At 45.5% G+C, this 18,735-nt stretch overlaps 1 protein-coding gene across 1 annotated transcript in view; it reads left to right on the top strand.

Annotated features, from left to right (window-relative positions):
* The first annotated feature begins 162 nt into the window (after window positions 1–162).
* The window catches only part of LOC120916338 (B-cell receptor CD22-like), a 28,818-nt gene continuing 10,245 nt past the window's right edge, over window positions 163–18,735 (top strand). Inside the window, exons 1-5 of the mRNA XM_040327248.1 lie at window positions 163–270; window positions 7,995–8,077; window positions 11,371–11,727; window positions 14,741–15,031; window positions 16,713–16,976. Of these exons, the coding sequence (XP_040183182.1) occupies window positions 8,035–8,077; window positions 11,371–11,727; window positions 14,741–15,031; window positions 16,713–16,976 (955 nt within the window). The 5' untranslated portion in view covers window positions 163–270; window positions 7,995–8,034. The remainder of the gene's footprint in view (window positions 271–7,994; window positions 8,078–11,370; window positions 11,728–14,740; window positions 15,032–16,712; window positions 16,977–18,735) is intronic.

The raw sequence follows: 18,735 nt of genomic DNA, 5'->3' as shown, positions 1-18,735 counted from the left end.
GCCAGGGGGGTTAAATAAATAGATAAATAGTACATGAAAAAAAGGTATACAATCACACATTAAAAACTTTCAAATTATTAAATAAAATAACCCCACCCTATTACAAGTCACTTTTAATATTGATCTTGATCGACAACAGGAAAGTAGCTCACTTCAGGAAATAACAAAAAGCCGGAACTTCTGCAAATCCTACGATCTGTTTTATGTTATTCCAGTCCGTACTTCTCATTTCTAAAATCTATCATCCACAGGAGTAGACGAGCCGAGCAAGTAAGTAATTCATATAAAATGGTAAACTGACAGACGTTTAGATTGACAGCACAATCAGAGAGTTATTTATATTTACTATATTGTCTTTTTTTTCCATTTTGTCTTTGTCATATTTTCATTTGCTCTTGCTTTTTTAGATTATTTAATAGAAGCTGCTGATTTTTAGCATTTTCTGATTATCCACAGCTGTACAAAAACCAGAAATAAAATGGAGAGTTTGTTATACATCATTATTACTGTACTCGGGTAATTCATAAAAGTACAACCCCACTTAATCACCTTAATACCGGGCACTTTCACCCCCATCCTGCCCAGGCCAATTTTCAGCTTTCAGCGTTCTCGCACTTTCTTTTTTGAATATTCACTTTTTATTTTATTGTATAGACATAAATAGATACAATCACATGTTAAAAACATCCCAATCCTTTATCTATGCTCTCTCCACCCCCCCCCCCTGCTCCTTTAAACCCTGCCACAAAGAAAAAACAAAAAAAAACAACCCCCCATTTCATTCCCTCCTCGGTTCCCTACACTTACACAATTCCTCCAGGTTCCCGCCTCCCTGAATTCCCGCCATTTCCCCCATATATTCCGGAATCTCTCCAGTGGCCCGGATTCAGATACCAGTTACGACGACGTATCTCCGGATACGCCGTCGTAACTCTGAGTTGCGGGGTCGTATCTATGCGACTGATTCTTAGAATCAGGTTATGCATAGATTTCCCTAAGATCCGACCGGCGTAAGTATCTTAGGCTGCATATTTACGCTGGCCGCTAGGTGGCGCTTCCTTATATTTACGCAAGGAATATGCAAACTACGTAGATACGCCGATTCTGAAACGTACGTCCGCCCGCCGTTTTTTTTTTACGTTGTTTACGTTAGGCTTTTTCCGGCGTAAAGTTACCCCTGCTATATGAGGGGTATCCTATGTTAAGTATGGACGTCGTTCCCGCATCGAATTCTGAAAATTTTACGTCGTTTGCGTAAGTCGTTCGTGAATAGGGCTGTACATAAGTTACGTTCACGTCTAAAGCATTGACGATTTGCGGCGTAATTTTGAAAAAAACGTAAAATACGTGGGGTCACACAAAATTTTAATAAAACACGCCCACATCATCCACATTTGAATTAGGCGGGCTTACGCCGGACCACATACGCTACGCTGCCGTAAACATAGGGCGCAAGTTCTTTCTGAATAAGGAACTTGCGCCCTAATTTACGGCGGCGTAACGTATCTGAGATACGTTGCGCCCGCCGAGAAGATACACCAATGTATCTGAATCCGGGCCAGAGAGTCCTCCTCTATATGGAAAGTTTCCTCTAAAACTCTTATGCCCTGTACACACGATCGGTTCGTCTGATGAAAACGGACCGATGGACTGTTTTAATCGGACGAACCGATCGTGTGTGGGCCCCATCGTTTTTTTTTCCCATCGGTGAAAAAAAATAGAACCTGTTTTAAATTTTTCTTATGGTTAAAAAAACGATAGAAAAAAAACATCGTCTGTGGGGAAACCCATCGGTCAAAAATCCACGTATGCTCAGAATCAAGACGACGCATGCCCCAAAGCATTGAACTTTATTTTTCTCAGCACGTCGTAGTGTTTTACGTCACCCACGTTGGACACGATCGGATTTTTAACGGATTGTGTGTAGGCAAGACTGATGAAAGTCAGCTTCATCGGATATCTGATGAAAAAACCCATCGGTTCGTTTTCATCAGACGAACCGATCGTGTGTACAGGGCATTATCGTTTCAACCATTAAAACCCAGTCCTTTATACTCAGAACTTCCTGGGACCTCCAGAGACTCGGGATCAGGCTTTTGGCTGCATTTAAAAGAAATGGAACAAAAGTATTCTTGTATTGAGGGCCATTTTTTTCCTTGAATCATGAAATAGACAATCCCAAGGATTCTTCTGAATCTGTTCTCCTGTGAATTGGTAGGTTGTTGCCAAGATACCCTCCCAATAGGGTTGGATCTTGGTGCATTCCCACCAGAAGTGCGCAAAGGTCCCTGGGGCATCACACCCCCTCCAACAAGTTGGGGGTCCCTCTGCCCCGATCCTGTGCGCCCTCGGGGGGGGGGTCACATACCATCTCGCCAGGAGTTTGTAACACATTTCAATTGTCTTTGTATCTCCTGAGGAATAGCACGCCATTCCCCGAATTTCCCTTCTATGTTCCTCATCTCTGAGCGGGCCTATCTCCTCTTCCCATTTCCCCAAATGTGGAGGGAATTCTGGTTCTGTTTCTTTAATTAGTATCCTATAGATTTTGGATATACTTTGATTTAAACTAAGGGGAAAGTGAAAAATATGTCTCTATTGTCCTCGTGAATTTTTCCACGTAGCTGTTGTGGCAGTGATTGTGTTAAATGCTGTAATTGTGTGTACCTCCATTTATCTTGTAGCATATTTCAAAATTTTTGTGTGATTTCCTCATACGTGCACATCCTATGTCCTTCCATTACATCTTGTAATAATATTTCTTCTTTTTTTTTCTAGTGAAATATATGTGTTCCTCTTTCCCTGGCTTGAAATAGTTTGTGCCCAATGTCGATAATAGTGGTGAATTATGGTCCCAATGGTGCATTCTTCCTAAGCCATCCCAAATTTTAAAGGTGTTTCTGGTTAATGGATTTGTACTGTAATGCCGCGTACACACGATCGGAAATTCCGAGAAGAAAAGTTCGATGTGAGCGTTTGGTCGGAAATTCCGACTGTGTGTAGGCTCCATCTGACTTTTTCTATTCGGAATTTCCGACTACACAAATTTGAGAGCTGGTTCTCATTTTTTCCGACGCACTAAAATACATGCATGGTCTAAATCAATTCAGCGCATTCTTGGAATCATTGAACTTAATTTTTCTCGGCTCGTCGTAGTGTTGTACGTCACCGCATTGTTGACGTTCAGAATTTCCGACAGCATTTGTGTGACCGTGTGTAAGCAAGTTTGAGCCGACATTCCGTCGGGAAAAAATCCACGGCAATGGTGTCGGAATTTCCGATCGTGTGTACGTGGCATTAGCTAATTCTCGGTGCTCCCGTGGTATCCAAACCATCTTCCCTAAATCTACCTTGCTTTGCGAAATCTCCATATTTACCCAGCTTCTCCCCTCTTTATTATGAATCCACTCTACCATCCGAGAAATACAAATCGCCTGGTAGTTTTTTTCGAAGTCTGGGGCTGCTAATCCTCCGGACCTTTTAGCTTTCGCCAGTATTGCACAAATTTTTTTGGATTCTAGGAGCCAGCTAAAAAAGTGAGGAGCCAAAAAACGCACCCCGTCCCGCCAAGCTCGAACGCATACGTGAGCAGCGCCCGCATATGTAAAAGGTATTCAAACCACACATGTGAGGTATCGCCGGGATTGGTAGAGCAAGAGCAATAATTCTAGCCCTAGACCTTTTCTGTAACTCAAAACATGCAACCTGTAGAATTTTTTAAACGTCGCCTATGGAGATTTTAAAGGGTAAAAGTTTGTCGCCATTCCACGAGCGGACGCAAATTGGGCTAACTTTACTGTTGTCTTATTTTTTTATTTAAAAAAGTGTATTTTTTTCCCAAAAAAGTGCGCTTGTAAGACCGCTGCGCAAATACGGTGTGACAAAAAGTATTGCAATGACGGCCATTTTATTCTCTAGGGTGTTAGAATAAAAAATATATATAATGTTTGGGGGTTCTAATTAGAGGGAAGGAAATGGCAGTGAAAACAGTGAAAAACACATTAGAACTGTTGTTTTGCTACTTGTAATGTAACTACTTGTAATGCCAACGGCCACCACAAGATGGCGCCAGATCACAGAAGGAAGCTTAGGCCTGCAGAAGGCCGCAAAGCTGCCGCCTCAATTACCGGCCTTCTGCAGGCCTTAGCTTTCTTCTGTGATCTGGCGCCATCTTGTGGTGGCCGTTGGCATTACAGTAGTTACATTACAAGTACAACTACTTTAGCAAAAATCCTTATATCTGTATTTAACAGGGATATTGGGTGATAGCTCACTGGGACTGTTGGGTCCTTCCCTTCTTTTAGGATGAGGGTTCTATAGGCCAGTAATGATTCCTCCCGGAGGGTCTCTCCTTTGCCCAGGGCGTTAAGATATTCACATAGTTTAGGGATCAGAAACTTTTTAAATCTCTTATAATATAAGATAGAGATAATATAGAGCTATCAGGGCCCGGAGACTTTCCCAGAGCCATACTATTTTTTAAAGTTGCTCCAGTTCCTCCTTAGGCACCATAGGAAGGTCAAAGCCTCTCAGGTACTCATGAATTTTTCCCTCCCTACATACCTCTCTCTGATTCACATTGTATAATGAGCTATAGTATTCATGGAAGACCTCCGCTATTTCTGGGGACTAGTGAACCATCTCTCCCTGAACGTTCTTAATTTTAGGGATAAAGGAACATTTTTGTTTTTCCCTTATTGCTCTAGCCAACCACTTCCCGGATTTATTTCCCCATTGAAACCTCTCCTTGTTTACCGTTTTTCTCCTGTTCTAAAAGGTCCGCTAGTTCTGCCCTTTTTACAACTAATTAGTGTCTCTCCGGAATACCTTGGGGTCTCGTCATTTGTTCTAAGTCCTGTATCAGGGTACAGCGACAGTTATCCACAGGCGGGAGAATCACCTGGAGGCATCAACCGTTTATGAGCAAATAGCAATGAATATTGTCAGGAGGCGTTAATTGTCTTCAGCAATCATCAACAAATAGTATCGTTGTCAAGAGGTAGCGATAGTTATCTGCAGCGATTATCGATAAGCAGCCTCAATTATCCAATAGCAGCAGTAATTATCAGCATGTAGTGGCCGTTATCGGTAAATTAAGATTATCGACAGCAATTATTAGCAGAATTAGTGGTCATCAGGGGACAGCAACAGTAATCAGAAACGCTAATCAGCAAGTGATAGCATTTATTTAAAAAAAAATAGATGATCATGTACAGATGTGCGCAGATCATCATGGACAGATGTACGCAGGGCCGATCCTAGGCAGGGTGCACCGGGTGCTCAGCACCCAGGCGCCTCAGAGGTGGGGGCGCCGAAGCTCCAAAGTGTTCCCCTCCCTCCTCCTTGTCTGTGTCCAGAGGCGGAGCGCATGTAGCGGGTGCTGCGGTTCCCCATCCCGATTGCTCTCTCTGCTGGCAACTGACAAGAGCGTATACCTCCCGATGTCCCCGGAATCCGGGCTGGGTACCACAGTGGACCCTAGTACTGAAACACGTTCCGGCAATTAATTTTGTCCGGTGTGCATGGAGCAGTCTCCTGTCTGCTCCGCCCCCTCTGCGTGTGTCGGCTCTTCTCCCATAGACAGTGTGATGAGAGGCTTCTGGGTTGGCCAGAGCTGCTGCCAATCATCCCGTGCTCTCCAAGAAATGCTCTACGAGTGCCACCCTCCAAGTGACCAAAGATGCCACGTATGCCCCTCCCCCTGTAATGTGTTTCTGCTCCCAGCGCGCCTGAGCTACAGGGATCTATTGGACAAGTACTGATCTATGGGGGACACCTGATGTGGGGGGTTCTGATGGTGACACCTGCTGTGGGGGGGCTCTGATGGGGGACACATGCTGTGGGGGGGGGCTCTGATGGGGGACACCTGCTGTGGGGGGCTCTGATGGGGGACACCTGCTGTGGGGGGCTTTGATGGGGGACACCTGCTGGGGGGAGCCCTGATGGGGGACACCTGCTGGGGGGGGCTCTGATAGGGGAAACCTGCTGTGTAGGGGCTCTGATGGGGGACACCTGCTGTGGGGGGCTTTGATGGGTGACACCTGCTGGGGGGGACTCTGATGGGGGACACTAATGAAGACTTCTTAGGGGAGCATCTCTGTGTTTGAGTCGTAACCATAGAAACATTTGTAAAGGGGAGGAGTTAGTAAGATGACTACGCCCATGTGGGGGCGCCAGAAATATTTCTGCACCCAGGCATCTGTGACCCTAGGATCGTCCCTGGATGTACGGAGATATGTGTGCAGATGATCAATGGGACATATGATTTTACTGTTATGTGGGGGACAGTGTTTTGGGGACACTATTTTGGGGACATTGTGTGGGGACACTGAGCCGGTGATCAGTGTGTAAAAAAGCTGTAAAACAGCTCATACTCACTGATCACCGTCCGGCTGCAGTGATCTGCTCTCTCTCTCCTCACTGACAACTTCCGTGTGAGAAGAGGAGAGCTGATCGCCTAAGAACTGGCTCTCTAATTACATCACATGATGGCTGTGATTGGACACAGCCATCATGTGATCAGGAGGGCCAATCACAGAGCCCTCCTGCCGATCGGAGATGCACCATGTCCGGGTGACATGAGAGTATCGGGATCGTGCCCCTGCGTGGGCACGTGCTGGCGCGATCCCCCTCTGTTCCTAAACGTCCACTCAGAAGGAGGAAGCGCCCACCCTGCCGTATATGTGTAGTGACCGGGTGGGAGGTGGTCAAAGGTGTTTTTTCATAAATGGCTTGACTTTAATGGATCCAGGAAAACAGCTATATACACTGTGGGGTAGATTTACTAAAACTAGTGCACTCCGAGTCTGGTAGCCAATCAGCTTTTATCTTCATCTTGTTCAGTTCTGCTTTAGCAACCATACCTGGAAATAAATTGGTTTCTCTGCAGGTTTTGCACCCTCCAGTTTGAATAGATAAATTGAAATACATAAATCTCATACAGCACAGCACTCTCTGACAGGATAGAAAACCAGATTGCTACAGTTAAAGCTGATCTCAGGTAAAGATATACAGATGTAGTAAGTCCCCTTCCCCACCACAAAGACCTGATTAAGATGTTTAAAACTAACTCCAGGTTAAGTGAACGAATTAAAGCGGAACTAAAATTCTGCTGTTACTCACTGGGGTCAGGCAGGTTTTTGCAATGTCTCTTTTGCAATACAATTTGCCTACCTGCCTCCCTCAATGATCCCACACATATAAACTGAGCTGTGCATGCTCAGCTTACAGTGGTCGGCCCGATCCCTGTGTGCCTAAATGGTGGATCCCTGTGCATGTGATGCACAGGAGTAACGTTAAAGCGGGGGTTCACCCTAAAAAAAAAATTTTTCTAGCATAGAAAATGCGAGCTACAGTATGCCTTTATATTTTTTTTGGTGCCGTACTCACTGTTTAATCGCGTAGTAAAGTTTTAGGAGAATGGGCGTTCCTATGCAGAGGGAACGTGATTGACGGCCGGCTATGGCGCGTCACGCTTCCCGAGAAGAGCCGAAATAGGACTTTGCTCTTCACGGCGCCTGCGCAGTCAGCTCCGATGTCTGTGCGCAGGCGCCGTATAGCGCCGTGAACAGCCGAGTCCTACTCCGGCTCTTCTCGGGAAGCGTGACGCACCATAGCCGGCCGTCAATCACGTTCCCTCTGCATAGGAACGCCCATTCCCCGCGGGGAGTCTGAAACTTTAGTACGCGATTAAACAGTGAGTATGGCGCCCAAAAAAAAAATATAAAGGCATACTGTAGCTCGCGCTACTATGCTGAATGGCATGCTATAAACTTGTTTTTCAGGGTGAACCACCGCTTTAACCCGCATCAACCAATGAAAATGGCCGAAAACCAGCACACTGAAGAAAACCGGCAAAAGACAGGATGACTTTTGGAGGAAAAGTATTTGCAGCCTTCAATTCCACTATAACACATTCTTTGCAGACCCTCATGGGCTATTTTTGTTTGTTCCAAATTAAAGTGTACCATATATACATTCATATATTGTTACAGTTGCCATCCATGATTGACTGTCGTCGCTGACCAGCGCAGAATGGATATCACAAAGAAGATTCTGCTCCTTAACCTTTTTCAAGGTACTGTAAAGTAGATTCATATTTTGAGGAAACCTAAGAACTATAAAACAATATCTATATATAAATATATATATATACACAGTGGAACCTCGGATTGCAGTTAACAAGCGTTTTGCAATACGAGCACTGTATTTTATAAAAAAGGAACTCGGTTTGCGAGTGTCGTCTCGCAAAATGAGCATGATTCAGGCCAAAGCGCTGTGCAGTACCGCTTTTGGCCTGAGGTGTGTCATAGAAATCTGGCTGTATGCAGAGCACACAGACAGATATCATGTCTCTAAAAGTAACACATTTCGTCTCAGTGAAATAATCCATCTTTAAAGCAGGGTTCCAACCACATTTATCATTTTTTTAAAGTACCGTATTTTCCGGTGTATAAGACGACTCGGCGTATAAGACGACCCCCTAATTTTCCAGGAAAAATGTTGGTTTTGGGATATACTCGCCGTATAAGTCTACCCCCTTCCTACTAGTCTTTCTGGAAGCTGAGGGGTAGCCAGAACAACCGCTGACAGAAACAGGCTTTTTTCAAGCCTCACTATGCCATTACATGCCCCCACTGTGCCATTACATGCCCCCACTGTGCCATTACTTGCCCCCACAGTGCCATCACATTACATGCCCCCACAGTGCCATCACATTACATGCCCCCACAGTGCCATCACATTACTTGCCCCCACAGTGCCATCACATTACTTGCCCCCACAGTGCCATCACATTACTTGCCCCCACAGTGCCATCACATTACTTGCCCCCACAGTGCCATCACATTACTTGACCCCACAGTGCCATCTCTTGCCCCCACAGTGCCATCATTTGCCCCCACTTTCCACCCCACTGTGCCATCCCTCACGTTTTGCAGGCCGGTGACAGTCTCCGTCTGCTGCGAGCGTCCATGATTTCAAAGCCGCCCCGTCTTCTCAGCGTGTCCTGTGATTGGCGGAACACAAATTTTCCCAGTAGCGCCTCTGTTCTGTGTTCCGCCAATCACGGATGACTTCTCATCTCATCCGAGGACGACCCCCGACTTTGGATGTCCTTTCATCTGTCTGTAGAGTTGCACACATATGGTCACTTACTGGGTAAAAACGCGCCCCCGTCCCGCAGACTTCTAGCAAACGAACACTTTTTATTCCAGTCTCCAGACGGTTGTCATTTTGCTTGTGGGTATTGTGAAGCCCACAAGCAATTACTTCCGGGATTCCCCTGGTGACGAGCCTGAATGGGTCGCCCGTCCCGTCCCGCCCCATTCTCGCGCATGCGCAAGATAGCAGCAGCGCCACGCCGTCAACCACTTGGGTTGCCATCACAACGAGCGGTGGCGGCGGAAGTGAACGTCGTTGTGATGGCAACCCATAAACAAAAAAACATGCATTCAATGAATCGCGTCACTTCCGGTATCGAAGTAACGCGATTCTTGCCCTAGGGGAAGCGCACGGCATCCTGGGATATGCATCAGCGTGCAGAGGACCCGAGGGAGCTGACGTCAGGATCCACGGTGAATCTGAGGGCAGATTACGTGGGACCGCATAGCAACAGGCATTTCGAGGTGAGTAAAAACATTTTCTTTTTTTCGGTCTCATGTCAACTATAAAGCAAAAATGTTTTTTAGATGGAGACTCCACTTTAAGCTAAAAGTTTCACTCACCATTTATCCCCTTCTATTCATACAATCAGACCATTGACCCCAGCTTGTTCTCAGTTCGGCATCCTCATCAGACTGCCCGGCGACGCCCACACGGAGTTTATTAGCACAAAAGACTTCACAGACCACAGCTGATTGTAAGTTATGTCACAGCATGTGACCATAGGAAGTGATGTCACAGCATGTGACCATAGGAAGTGATGTCACAGCATGTGACCATAGGAAGTGATGTCACAGCATGTGACCATAGGAAGTGATGTCACAGCATGTGACCATAGGAAGTGATGTCACAGCATGTGGGCTCGACACAACAAATGCCGATATATGGATTGGAGAATACTACAACATAATACAACAACAGCATGATACAATAACAATAAAGTAATAACAACAATAGGATACAGTAATAATTCAATACCCAATGAACCCAGTTCCCGATGAGGGGAGCTTATCTGCAGGTGTACGCTCACATCACAAAACAGTGTTGATCAGGCACCGAGAGATGACAAGAGCGCACACCAGCCAAACTGACAATGCGTTTGCAGAGTGGACGCACCCGACAGGAGAATATCTGTGCATGACACAGGGGCCCTTTTCGCCGGCCGACACCCCCACTCCACAAACACCCTTCTCCAAATCAGGAAGTGTATCTCAACCAGTCTCAGTCTGCCCCCGTCAGCTCTTTAAAGCGGGCTGCGGGAAAACCAACAATGGGTGACACTATGACAATACATATTAAATACATCTTCATTAAATTTCCACAACAGGTGGGGGGGCGCCGGAGCCGAACATCGCCGATCGCTGTTCGGAAAGGCCAGAGAACAGCACAGCTGACCTTGGCAAATCTCATGAACAAAGTCTTTTTTTTCGAGGTTTGCCGAGGTCAGCCGAGGTGTCCTTGGGCCTTTTCGGCCGTTTCTGAGGCTCTCTGGCGCCCCCCATCACCTCTGGCCGCATGCGGTATTGCATTACATTGAAGTCAATGCGGAACTAATTATTTTAGTTTCCATTGACTTCAATTTGGAAACTCGCTTTGATATGCGAGTACTTTGGATTACGAGCATTCTCCTGAAACGGATTATCCTCGTAATCCAAAGTTCCACTGTATATATAGATATATATATCTATATATAATATATATATATATATATATATATATATATATATATATATATATATATACCGTATTTATCTTCCTATAACGCGCCCTGGCGTATAGCGCGCACCCCCGTCCATCGGCGGCCTTGTCCGGTCCGGCGTCCTTCTGCGGCCATCATGGTGTCCTCCCTGCTGTGTTTTTCAGCCGATCCCCGCTTCCCGCGCTGTGTTTGAACCACTCCGCCGACATATACCGAGCGCAGTACACTCGGGTATACTCGGCAGGCTCGGCTCCTCTCGCGTTAAAGGACGTACAGGACGCACAGGACGTGACCGCGAGTGGAGCCGAGCCTGCCCGACTATACCCGAGTGTACTACGCTCGGTAGATGTCGGCGGAGTGGTTCAAACACAGCGCGGGAAGCGGTTATCGGCGTATATCGCGCACCCACGATTTTGCCCTGATTTTAAGGGCAAAAAAGTGCGCGGTATACACCGATAAATACGGTAGATACTGTATATTTTCATCTTCTATTTTTCTTCTTCCAACAGGACTTGTGTGTCAGAGATGGAAGTTCCCTGACAGAATTGTTGGTTTAGTTGGATCCTGTGTGGAGATTCCCTGTACATTCTATCCTAGTGAAAGATCTTCAACATCCAGTACTGTTTGGTTTTTAGATAATCGACTCGAATTTCCTCAGATTTTTAACAGTCAAAGAAACTCTTCAGTCTTAAGAGATTACAGAGACAGAACCTCTCTAGTTCCTGGAATTTGCAACTGTTCACTGAGGATAGACCCTGTGAGAAGAGAGGATAATAATAAACAATATTTCCCAGGAATATCAGAAGACGAGGACACTAATGACTGGCTAATACAAAGTAGGAAAACTGTATACCTATATGTCACAGGTAATGGTAAACATTTCTTTATGGAGGTCAATGCTGTATCCTGGCCTAGGCCAACAAGGCCAAGGCCTAGGGCAGCACTTTGCAGGGGGGCAGCACGGACAGTGTCCCCAGCAGCTTGCGCTACACTGTTAGGCAAATTAGTTGAGCGCCCTCCAACTGGCGGCCCTCCAGCTGTTGCGAAACTACAAGTCCCATTAGGTTTTGCAAGGCTGACAGTTACAAGCATGACTCCTACAGGCAGAGGCATGATGGGACTTGTAATTTCGCAAAAGCTGGAGGGCCACCAGTTTCAGACCCCTGCCCTAGATATTTCCCACTATTTATGTGTTACATGGGGAGTGCTGTCAAACAAGCAAAGGTAATACAAATATGTAATAGACTCAGTTTACAAAGCTCTCTTATAGCCTCATACACACGATCGGACTTCCAACTGACTTTTTTGTGGATTTTGCTCCGAAGGGCGTTGTCCGTGAACTTGGTATGCATACACACCATAGGATTTTTTCAGCCAACAAACACGAACGTAGCGACGTAATAGACACACTACGTGGTTTTTCTGCTCCCGCCAACCTAAATCTACTCCAGATACCCAAAGCCAGATACAAGTCCAAAGGAGAACGAAGATTTGCGGTCCAAGGACCCAGACTATGGAACGCTCTACCAACCACCATCCGATTGGAAGTAAACCACCTGGCCTTCAGGAGAAAGATCAAGACCCATCTCTTCTGAGGGCCCAGGGAATGGATACCAAGCGCCCAGAGGCGATTCGGTTCGCATGTGTTGCGCTATATAAGTTTCTCACTCACTCACCCTTTGGGCAACTTCTGCTATTGTTGTCTGATCTTTAGCATTGGTTCTGAGCATGCGTGTTTGTACTTTGGACTTTAGTTCGATGGACTTGTGTACACACGATAGGATTAGCTGACGTAGGACATTTGTTGCCCGAAAGTTTGTCTGTTCACTCAGCGAACATTTGTCCGATGAAAAAGCAAAAAAGTTTGTCCGATTGAGCGTATACATGGTCGGATTGTATGTAAAAACAGATCCGTTGTAGGAGATTTGTTGTCAAAAAGTCAGATCGTGTGTACGGGCCTTAAGGTTCTCTATTTTCAGCTGTGTGACTATCATTCTCTTAATTCAACTGTAAATCACTGTCACTTTTGAAAATAAAGGCCCATACACACGATCAGACTTTTTGACAACAAACCTCATTCCCCGTACACACGACCGAGTTTCTCGGCAGAATTCAGCCAGAAACTCGGTCGTGTGTACACTTTTCAGCGAGGAAGCCGACGAGGAACTCGTCGGGCCAAATAAAGAACATGTTCTCTATTTCCTCGTTGTTCAATGAGGAAAGTCGGCCCGCGGAGATCCTCGGCGGCTTCAACACAGAACTCGACGAGGAACTCGATGTGTTTGGCACGTCGAGTTCCTCGGACGTGTGTACGGGGCCTCAGACAGAGCTGTTTTTGCCGTCAATCCGACCGTGTGTGCGCTCCATCGGACAAACTTTTTTGCTTTTTCATCGGACAAATGTTCGATGTGAGAACAGACAAACTTTCCAGCAACAAATGTCCGATGGAGAAAAGTACAAACACGCATGCTCAGGACCAATGCTAAATATCAGACAACAATAGCAGAAGTTGCCCAAAGGGTGTCGGTAAAGAGCAATAAAAAACACATGTTTTGGTGAAAGTTGACTGAAAAAGTCCTGCCATGTGTATGCATACCAAGTTTCACGGGCAATGCACTTTGGAGCAAAATCCACAGAAAAGTCAGTTGGAAGTCCGATCGTGTGTATGAGGCTTTAGGATACTGAGTGAGTGAATAACTTGTATAGCGCTGCAATTGCGAACTGAATCGCCTCAGGGCGCTTGGTATCTCTTTTCCTTCTGTTTATCCCTCAGAATAGGTGGGTCTTGAGTTTTTTTTCGAAGGCCAGGTGATCAATTTCCGTTCGGATATTAGTTGGTAATGCGTTCCACAGTGGAGGTCCTTGGACTGCAAATTGACGTTCTCCTTTGGTCTTGTAGCGGGCTTTGAGGATTAGTAGTCATTTTTGATCAGTTTATCGAAGAACTCGATTGGGGTTTTGGTGATTTATTTTCTCAGTTAAATATTGGGGAGCGCTTCCGTGTACACATTTGTGCGTTAGGCATAGGGCCTTGAATGTGACTCGGTCTTCTACGGGCAGCCAATGGAGGGATCCTAATGTAAGCAATAGGAATTCAAATGATATTGTAGAAGGTCAATGAAGACTTGGAGGAAGAGTATAACCACGGCCAGGGCCGGCCTTTGGGGTGTGCGAGCTGTGCGGCCATGGGCAACAGGGGCGCCGTGCGGCCATCACAGCTCGCAGAATGTGAGTCGCAGTCAAGTACTCACATGATCATCACAGGAGTCTGACTCCTACGAGTCACAGCAGCAGGTGCTGCCAGGTCCCCCTGAGCGCTACCAGGTCCCCCTGCCCTGGGACTGGGTGATGAGCAACGCATCGGCTGCGGCACCTGAAAAAAAATGGCTGCTGCCGGCCCCGACAGGCACACTGCGCATGTGCCGCCGCTGCTCGGGAAAGCCCAAAAACGCTTGGTTATTCTCGGGCAGACGGCGCATGCGGCTTTGCATTTTTAAATGCAAAGCCGCACCGTCCACCGAAAGGTAAGTCACATTGAGCCCCTGGCCCTGCATGCATCTACTTTTTCAGATAAAAAAATAAAATAAAAAGTATAAACTTTTTATAGCCAGCCTACACACAGAAGGGGAGGAGGATATAAGGGACCTCTTTGTGTATGTTTAGGTGACCAGGGGGCGAGGGGTGAAGATGGGGGGGGGGGGCGCCACAGGATTAGCTCACACAGGGCGCCTGAACACCTAAGGCCGGCCCTGACCACGGCTCAGTAAGTAGGTAAGTCAGGAGTTCCAACATTTTTGCAGATTATTACGTTTTACTTTGAAGAATCTGAACTGAAAATACTAAACCTCACTTTAGGAACTTAACCATAATATTTTTCAGATACTCCAACCATACCGGAACTTACTAGAATAGGAGAAATGGTTGAAGGACGTCCTGAGAATGTTTCATGCTTTGTACAGCACACATGTGGCTCCAGTCCACCTTCTCTGAGGTTCAACAAAGCCGGCCAAACCGAGAGACGATCTGAAGATCTATCTGAAGGATACTGGAGAGAAATATTAACATTTAGATATATTCCTTCATATGAAGATGACAATATGGGAATTCAGTGCACAGCAACTTATCATAACGGGAGAACATCACAGAATGCAGCAACACTGAGCATCAGATGTATGTATTAGTCAATTAAAATGTAGTTTTAAGCAGATAGGGGGTAATCCACAAAAGGGATACGCCGGCGTATCTACTGATACGCCGTCGTATCCCTGTTTCTATCTATGGAACTGATCCACAGAATCAGTTTCTCATAGATAGACAGAAGATCCGACATGTGTAAGGGACTTACACTGTCGGATCTTAGGATGCAGTACCTCGGCCGCCGCTGGGGGCATTTTGAGTCGAAATGCCGCCTCGGGTATGCAAATTAGCACTTACGGAGATCCACAAAGCTTTTCAGCTTCGTTTTTTCTCCGTAAGTATTAGTTTGCTATCGCAAAATTAGGGCTGCTTTTACAAGGTGTAAAGTTAGTACACCATGTAAAAGTAGACCCTTCTTTCCCGCGACGGTGTCTTTTTTTTTTTTTTTTTTAATTTTTCCCGCCGCAACTCGTATTTTTTTTTTTACGCCCGTCGCGATTCTCAAAACCCGGCGCAACGTAAAACCGCGCAAAGCACGTCGGGAAAATGACATCGGGAGCATGCGCAGTACGTCCGGCGCGGGAGCGCGCCTAATTTAAATGGGACTCGCCCCATTAAATTAGGAACGCCTTGCGCCGGACGATTTTAAGTTACACCGCTGCAAATTTCAAGGTAAGTGCTTTGTGGATCGGGCACTACCTAGTGTAATTTGCGGCGGTGTAACTTAACCCCCTTGGCGGTAAACCCGAGCGTGACTCGGGGTTGGTTTTCAATGCTAGGATCGGTATCCCCGAGTCACGCTCGGGGTGGACGTGCAGAGTGTGCAGTGGCGCGGCTTACCTTCTCGCTGGATCCACAGGCAAGTTACTTACCTTGTCCCTGGATCCAGCGATGCCACCCCGCTGTGTGAGCGAGCGGGACCTCCTCGCTCGATTCACAGTGTCCCCGTGTGCTGCCGATCTCCGTTCCCTGCGACGTTACGACGCACGGGGGCGGAGAACGGCGCCAAATTCAAAAAAGTAAACAAACACATTACATACAGTATACTGTAATCTTATAGATTACAGTACTGTATGTAAAAAATACACACCCCCCTTGTCCCTAGTGGTCTGCCCAGTGTCCTACATGTACTTTTATATAATAAAAAATGTTCTTTCTGCCTAAAAACTGTAGATTCTCCAAAAGTGTCCCTTTATGTCAAAAATGGTTTTAGATCAGCTAGAAAACAGCGATAATAAATTATAATCACTTGCAGAATTGTGCGATAGCTATTTGCGGGGAAATTCGTCATAAAAATAAATAAATAATGACAGCGACAATTCTGCAACTGAGCAAATTTCAGTGATTTTGAGTTGATTACATTATTGAATAATTTTTATTATAATTATATTATTATTTGTTATAATTATTTATAATTATTTATTATATTATAATTTATAATTTTGTTTTAAAAAAAAAATCATACTACTAGACTCTTGTTTGGTCAGATTTAAGTGAGTTATTGCTAAAAATTACAGGCCTACAGTATAAAACGCCAAATTTCCTTGCAAAATAATTGTACCGCTTTTGGTACGTAATTCCAGACAGAATCATACCGCCAGGGAGGTTAATTTTATGGCTACAGAATGAAAATTGTCGCATGTGTGAAAAAATTAAAAAAAAAATTGCTCTAAAGCCGAACAAGTTAAGCAAAACATATTTTCTTTTTCACCAGATGCACCAAAAGACGTGAAGGTCAGTTTACCCAAAATCAAAGTATTATTGGAGGGTAGTGATGTGACTTTAACATGCACCAGCAGATCTAACCCTCCTCCACACAAATATGAATGGTACCGTGGGAAAAGCAAAAAGAGATTAAGAGCTGAAGGTCTGACAATCACAGTACGGAATGTCACCAAAGACACGGATCCCTATTCTTGTACTGCAATAAATAATGTTGGAAGAGGAGAATCGCCACCAACAGAGATTTCTGTTCAATGTATGTATGTCACACTCCGCAGTAACAGGTGACCTAAGGCTCCATTCACACCTAGGCAGACAAATTCGCGGCGTTTTGTCGCCGCAAATCGCGGTACAAATAGCGGCGTTTTGTACCGCGATTTGCGGCGACAAAACGCTGGTATTGTCCGCCTAGATGTGCCCCAGATTGACCCCCTCTATGGAGATACTTCCCATCTCCTAGCCGAACGCCGAAATCCGCCTGAAAAAAAGGTCTGGGACCTTTTTTCAGGCGGCAGGCGTCAGGCGTCCGCGTTCGGCGTGGAGATGTGAACCATCTCCATAGAGGGACATGTGTTCTCATCCCTCTGGCGGCAGCGGCGTAGCACTACAGGCGTAAAAACGCCTAGATGTGAATGGGGGCTAAGAGTTTGATAAATAAAGGCTCAGATAGTGTGTGAAGTCCCCTTTAGGTAGATTCAGGTACAATAGCCTAAACTTGCGTCGGCGTAGCTAAGCGTGTTTAGGCTACGCCGCCGTAAGTTAGCAAGGCAAGTACATGATTCACAATGTACTTGCCTGCTATGTTATGGCGGGCGTAAGGGCGCCGAATTCAAATGTGTGTAAGGGGGCGTGTTGTATGTTAATTGTGCTTGACCTTACGTTTTTCACGTTTCTTTTTTACTGCGCACCTACATTTCCCAGTGTGCATTGCGGCTAAGTACGCCGTACGGGCCTATTGATTTCGACGTGGACGTAAACGACGTAAATCGCTATTCGCGGACGACTTACGCAAACGACGTAAAAATTTCGAATCTCGAAGCGGGAACGGCGGCCAAACTTTAACATTACTATTCCACCTCATAGATGGAATAACTTTAGGCCTGATAATGCCTGACGGAAACGGCGTAAATGTACTGCGGCGGCCGGGCGTACGTTTCGTGAATCGGCGTATCTACTCATTTACATATTCTACGCCGACCGCAATGGAAGCGCCACCTAGCGGCCATCCGAAATATTGCAACCTAAGATAGGACGGCGCAAGCCGTCGTATCTTAGATATGTTTAAGCGTATCTCTGTTTGAGAATACACTTAAACATAAGGCGGCGTAGATTCTGAGTTAGGTCGGCTTATCTACTGATAAGCCGGCCTAACTCTTACTGAATCTACCTACTTATATTTTGGTGTGTTTTTGGCTCTAAAACCCCTTCACCAAGAACCCCCTGGAGCCGAGTTATCAGCTGTTAAAAACAAAATAACTTTTTTAACCACTTCAATAACCGGGCACTTTCACCCCCTTCCTTCCCATGCCAATTTTCAGCTTTCAGCTCTCTCACTTTCAATGACAATTGCGCGGTCATGCTACGCTGTCCCAAATTAAGTTTTTATCATTTTGTTCACACAAATAGACCTTTCCTTTGGTGGTATTTATTCACGACTCGGTTTTAATTTTTTTTGCGATATAAGCGAAAAAAGAGTAGAAAATTGGAAAAATACAACAACAATGTTTTCTTATTTTTATTTTAAAGGAAATCCAATAAAATCAAATTTTGTCATAAATTTAAAGCGGTGTTCCGGCCGAAATTATACTTTTTAAATAAAAATACCCCTATAATACACAAGCTTAATGCAATTCTAATGCAATTCTAGTAAAGTTATAGCTAGATTCAGAGAGAGTTACGCCGGCGTATCCCGCGTCGAATTTTTAAATTTTTACGTCGTTTGCGTAAGTCGTCCGTGAATGGGGTTGGGCGTAATTTACGTTCATGTCGAAACCAATAAGTCTTTGCAGCGTAAT

This window comes from Rana temporaria, chromosome 10, assembly GCF_905171775.1.
Source record: "Rana temporaria chromosome 10, aRanTem1.1, whole genome shotgun sequence".
Lineage (NCBI taxonomy): Eukaryota > Metazoa > Chordata > Amphibia > Anura > Ranidae > Rana > Rana temporaria.
This window is presented reverse-complemented; position numbering and strand designations above follow the sequence as displayed.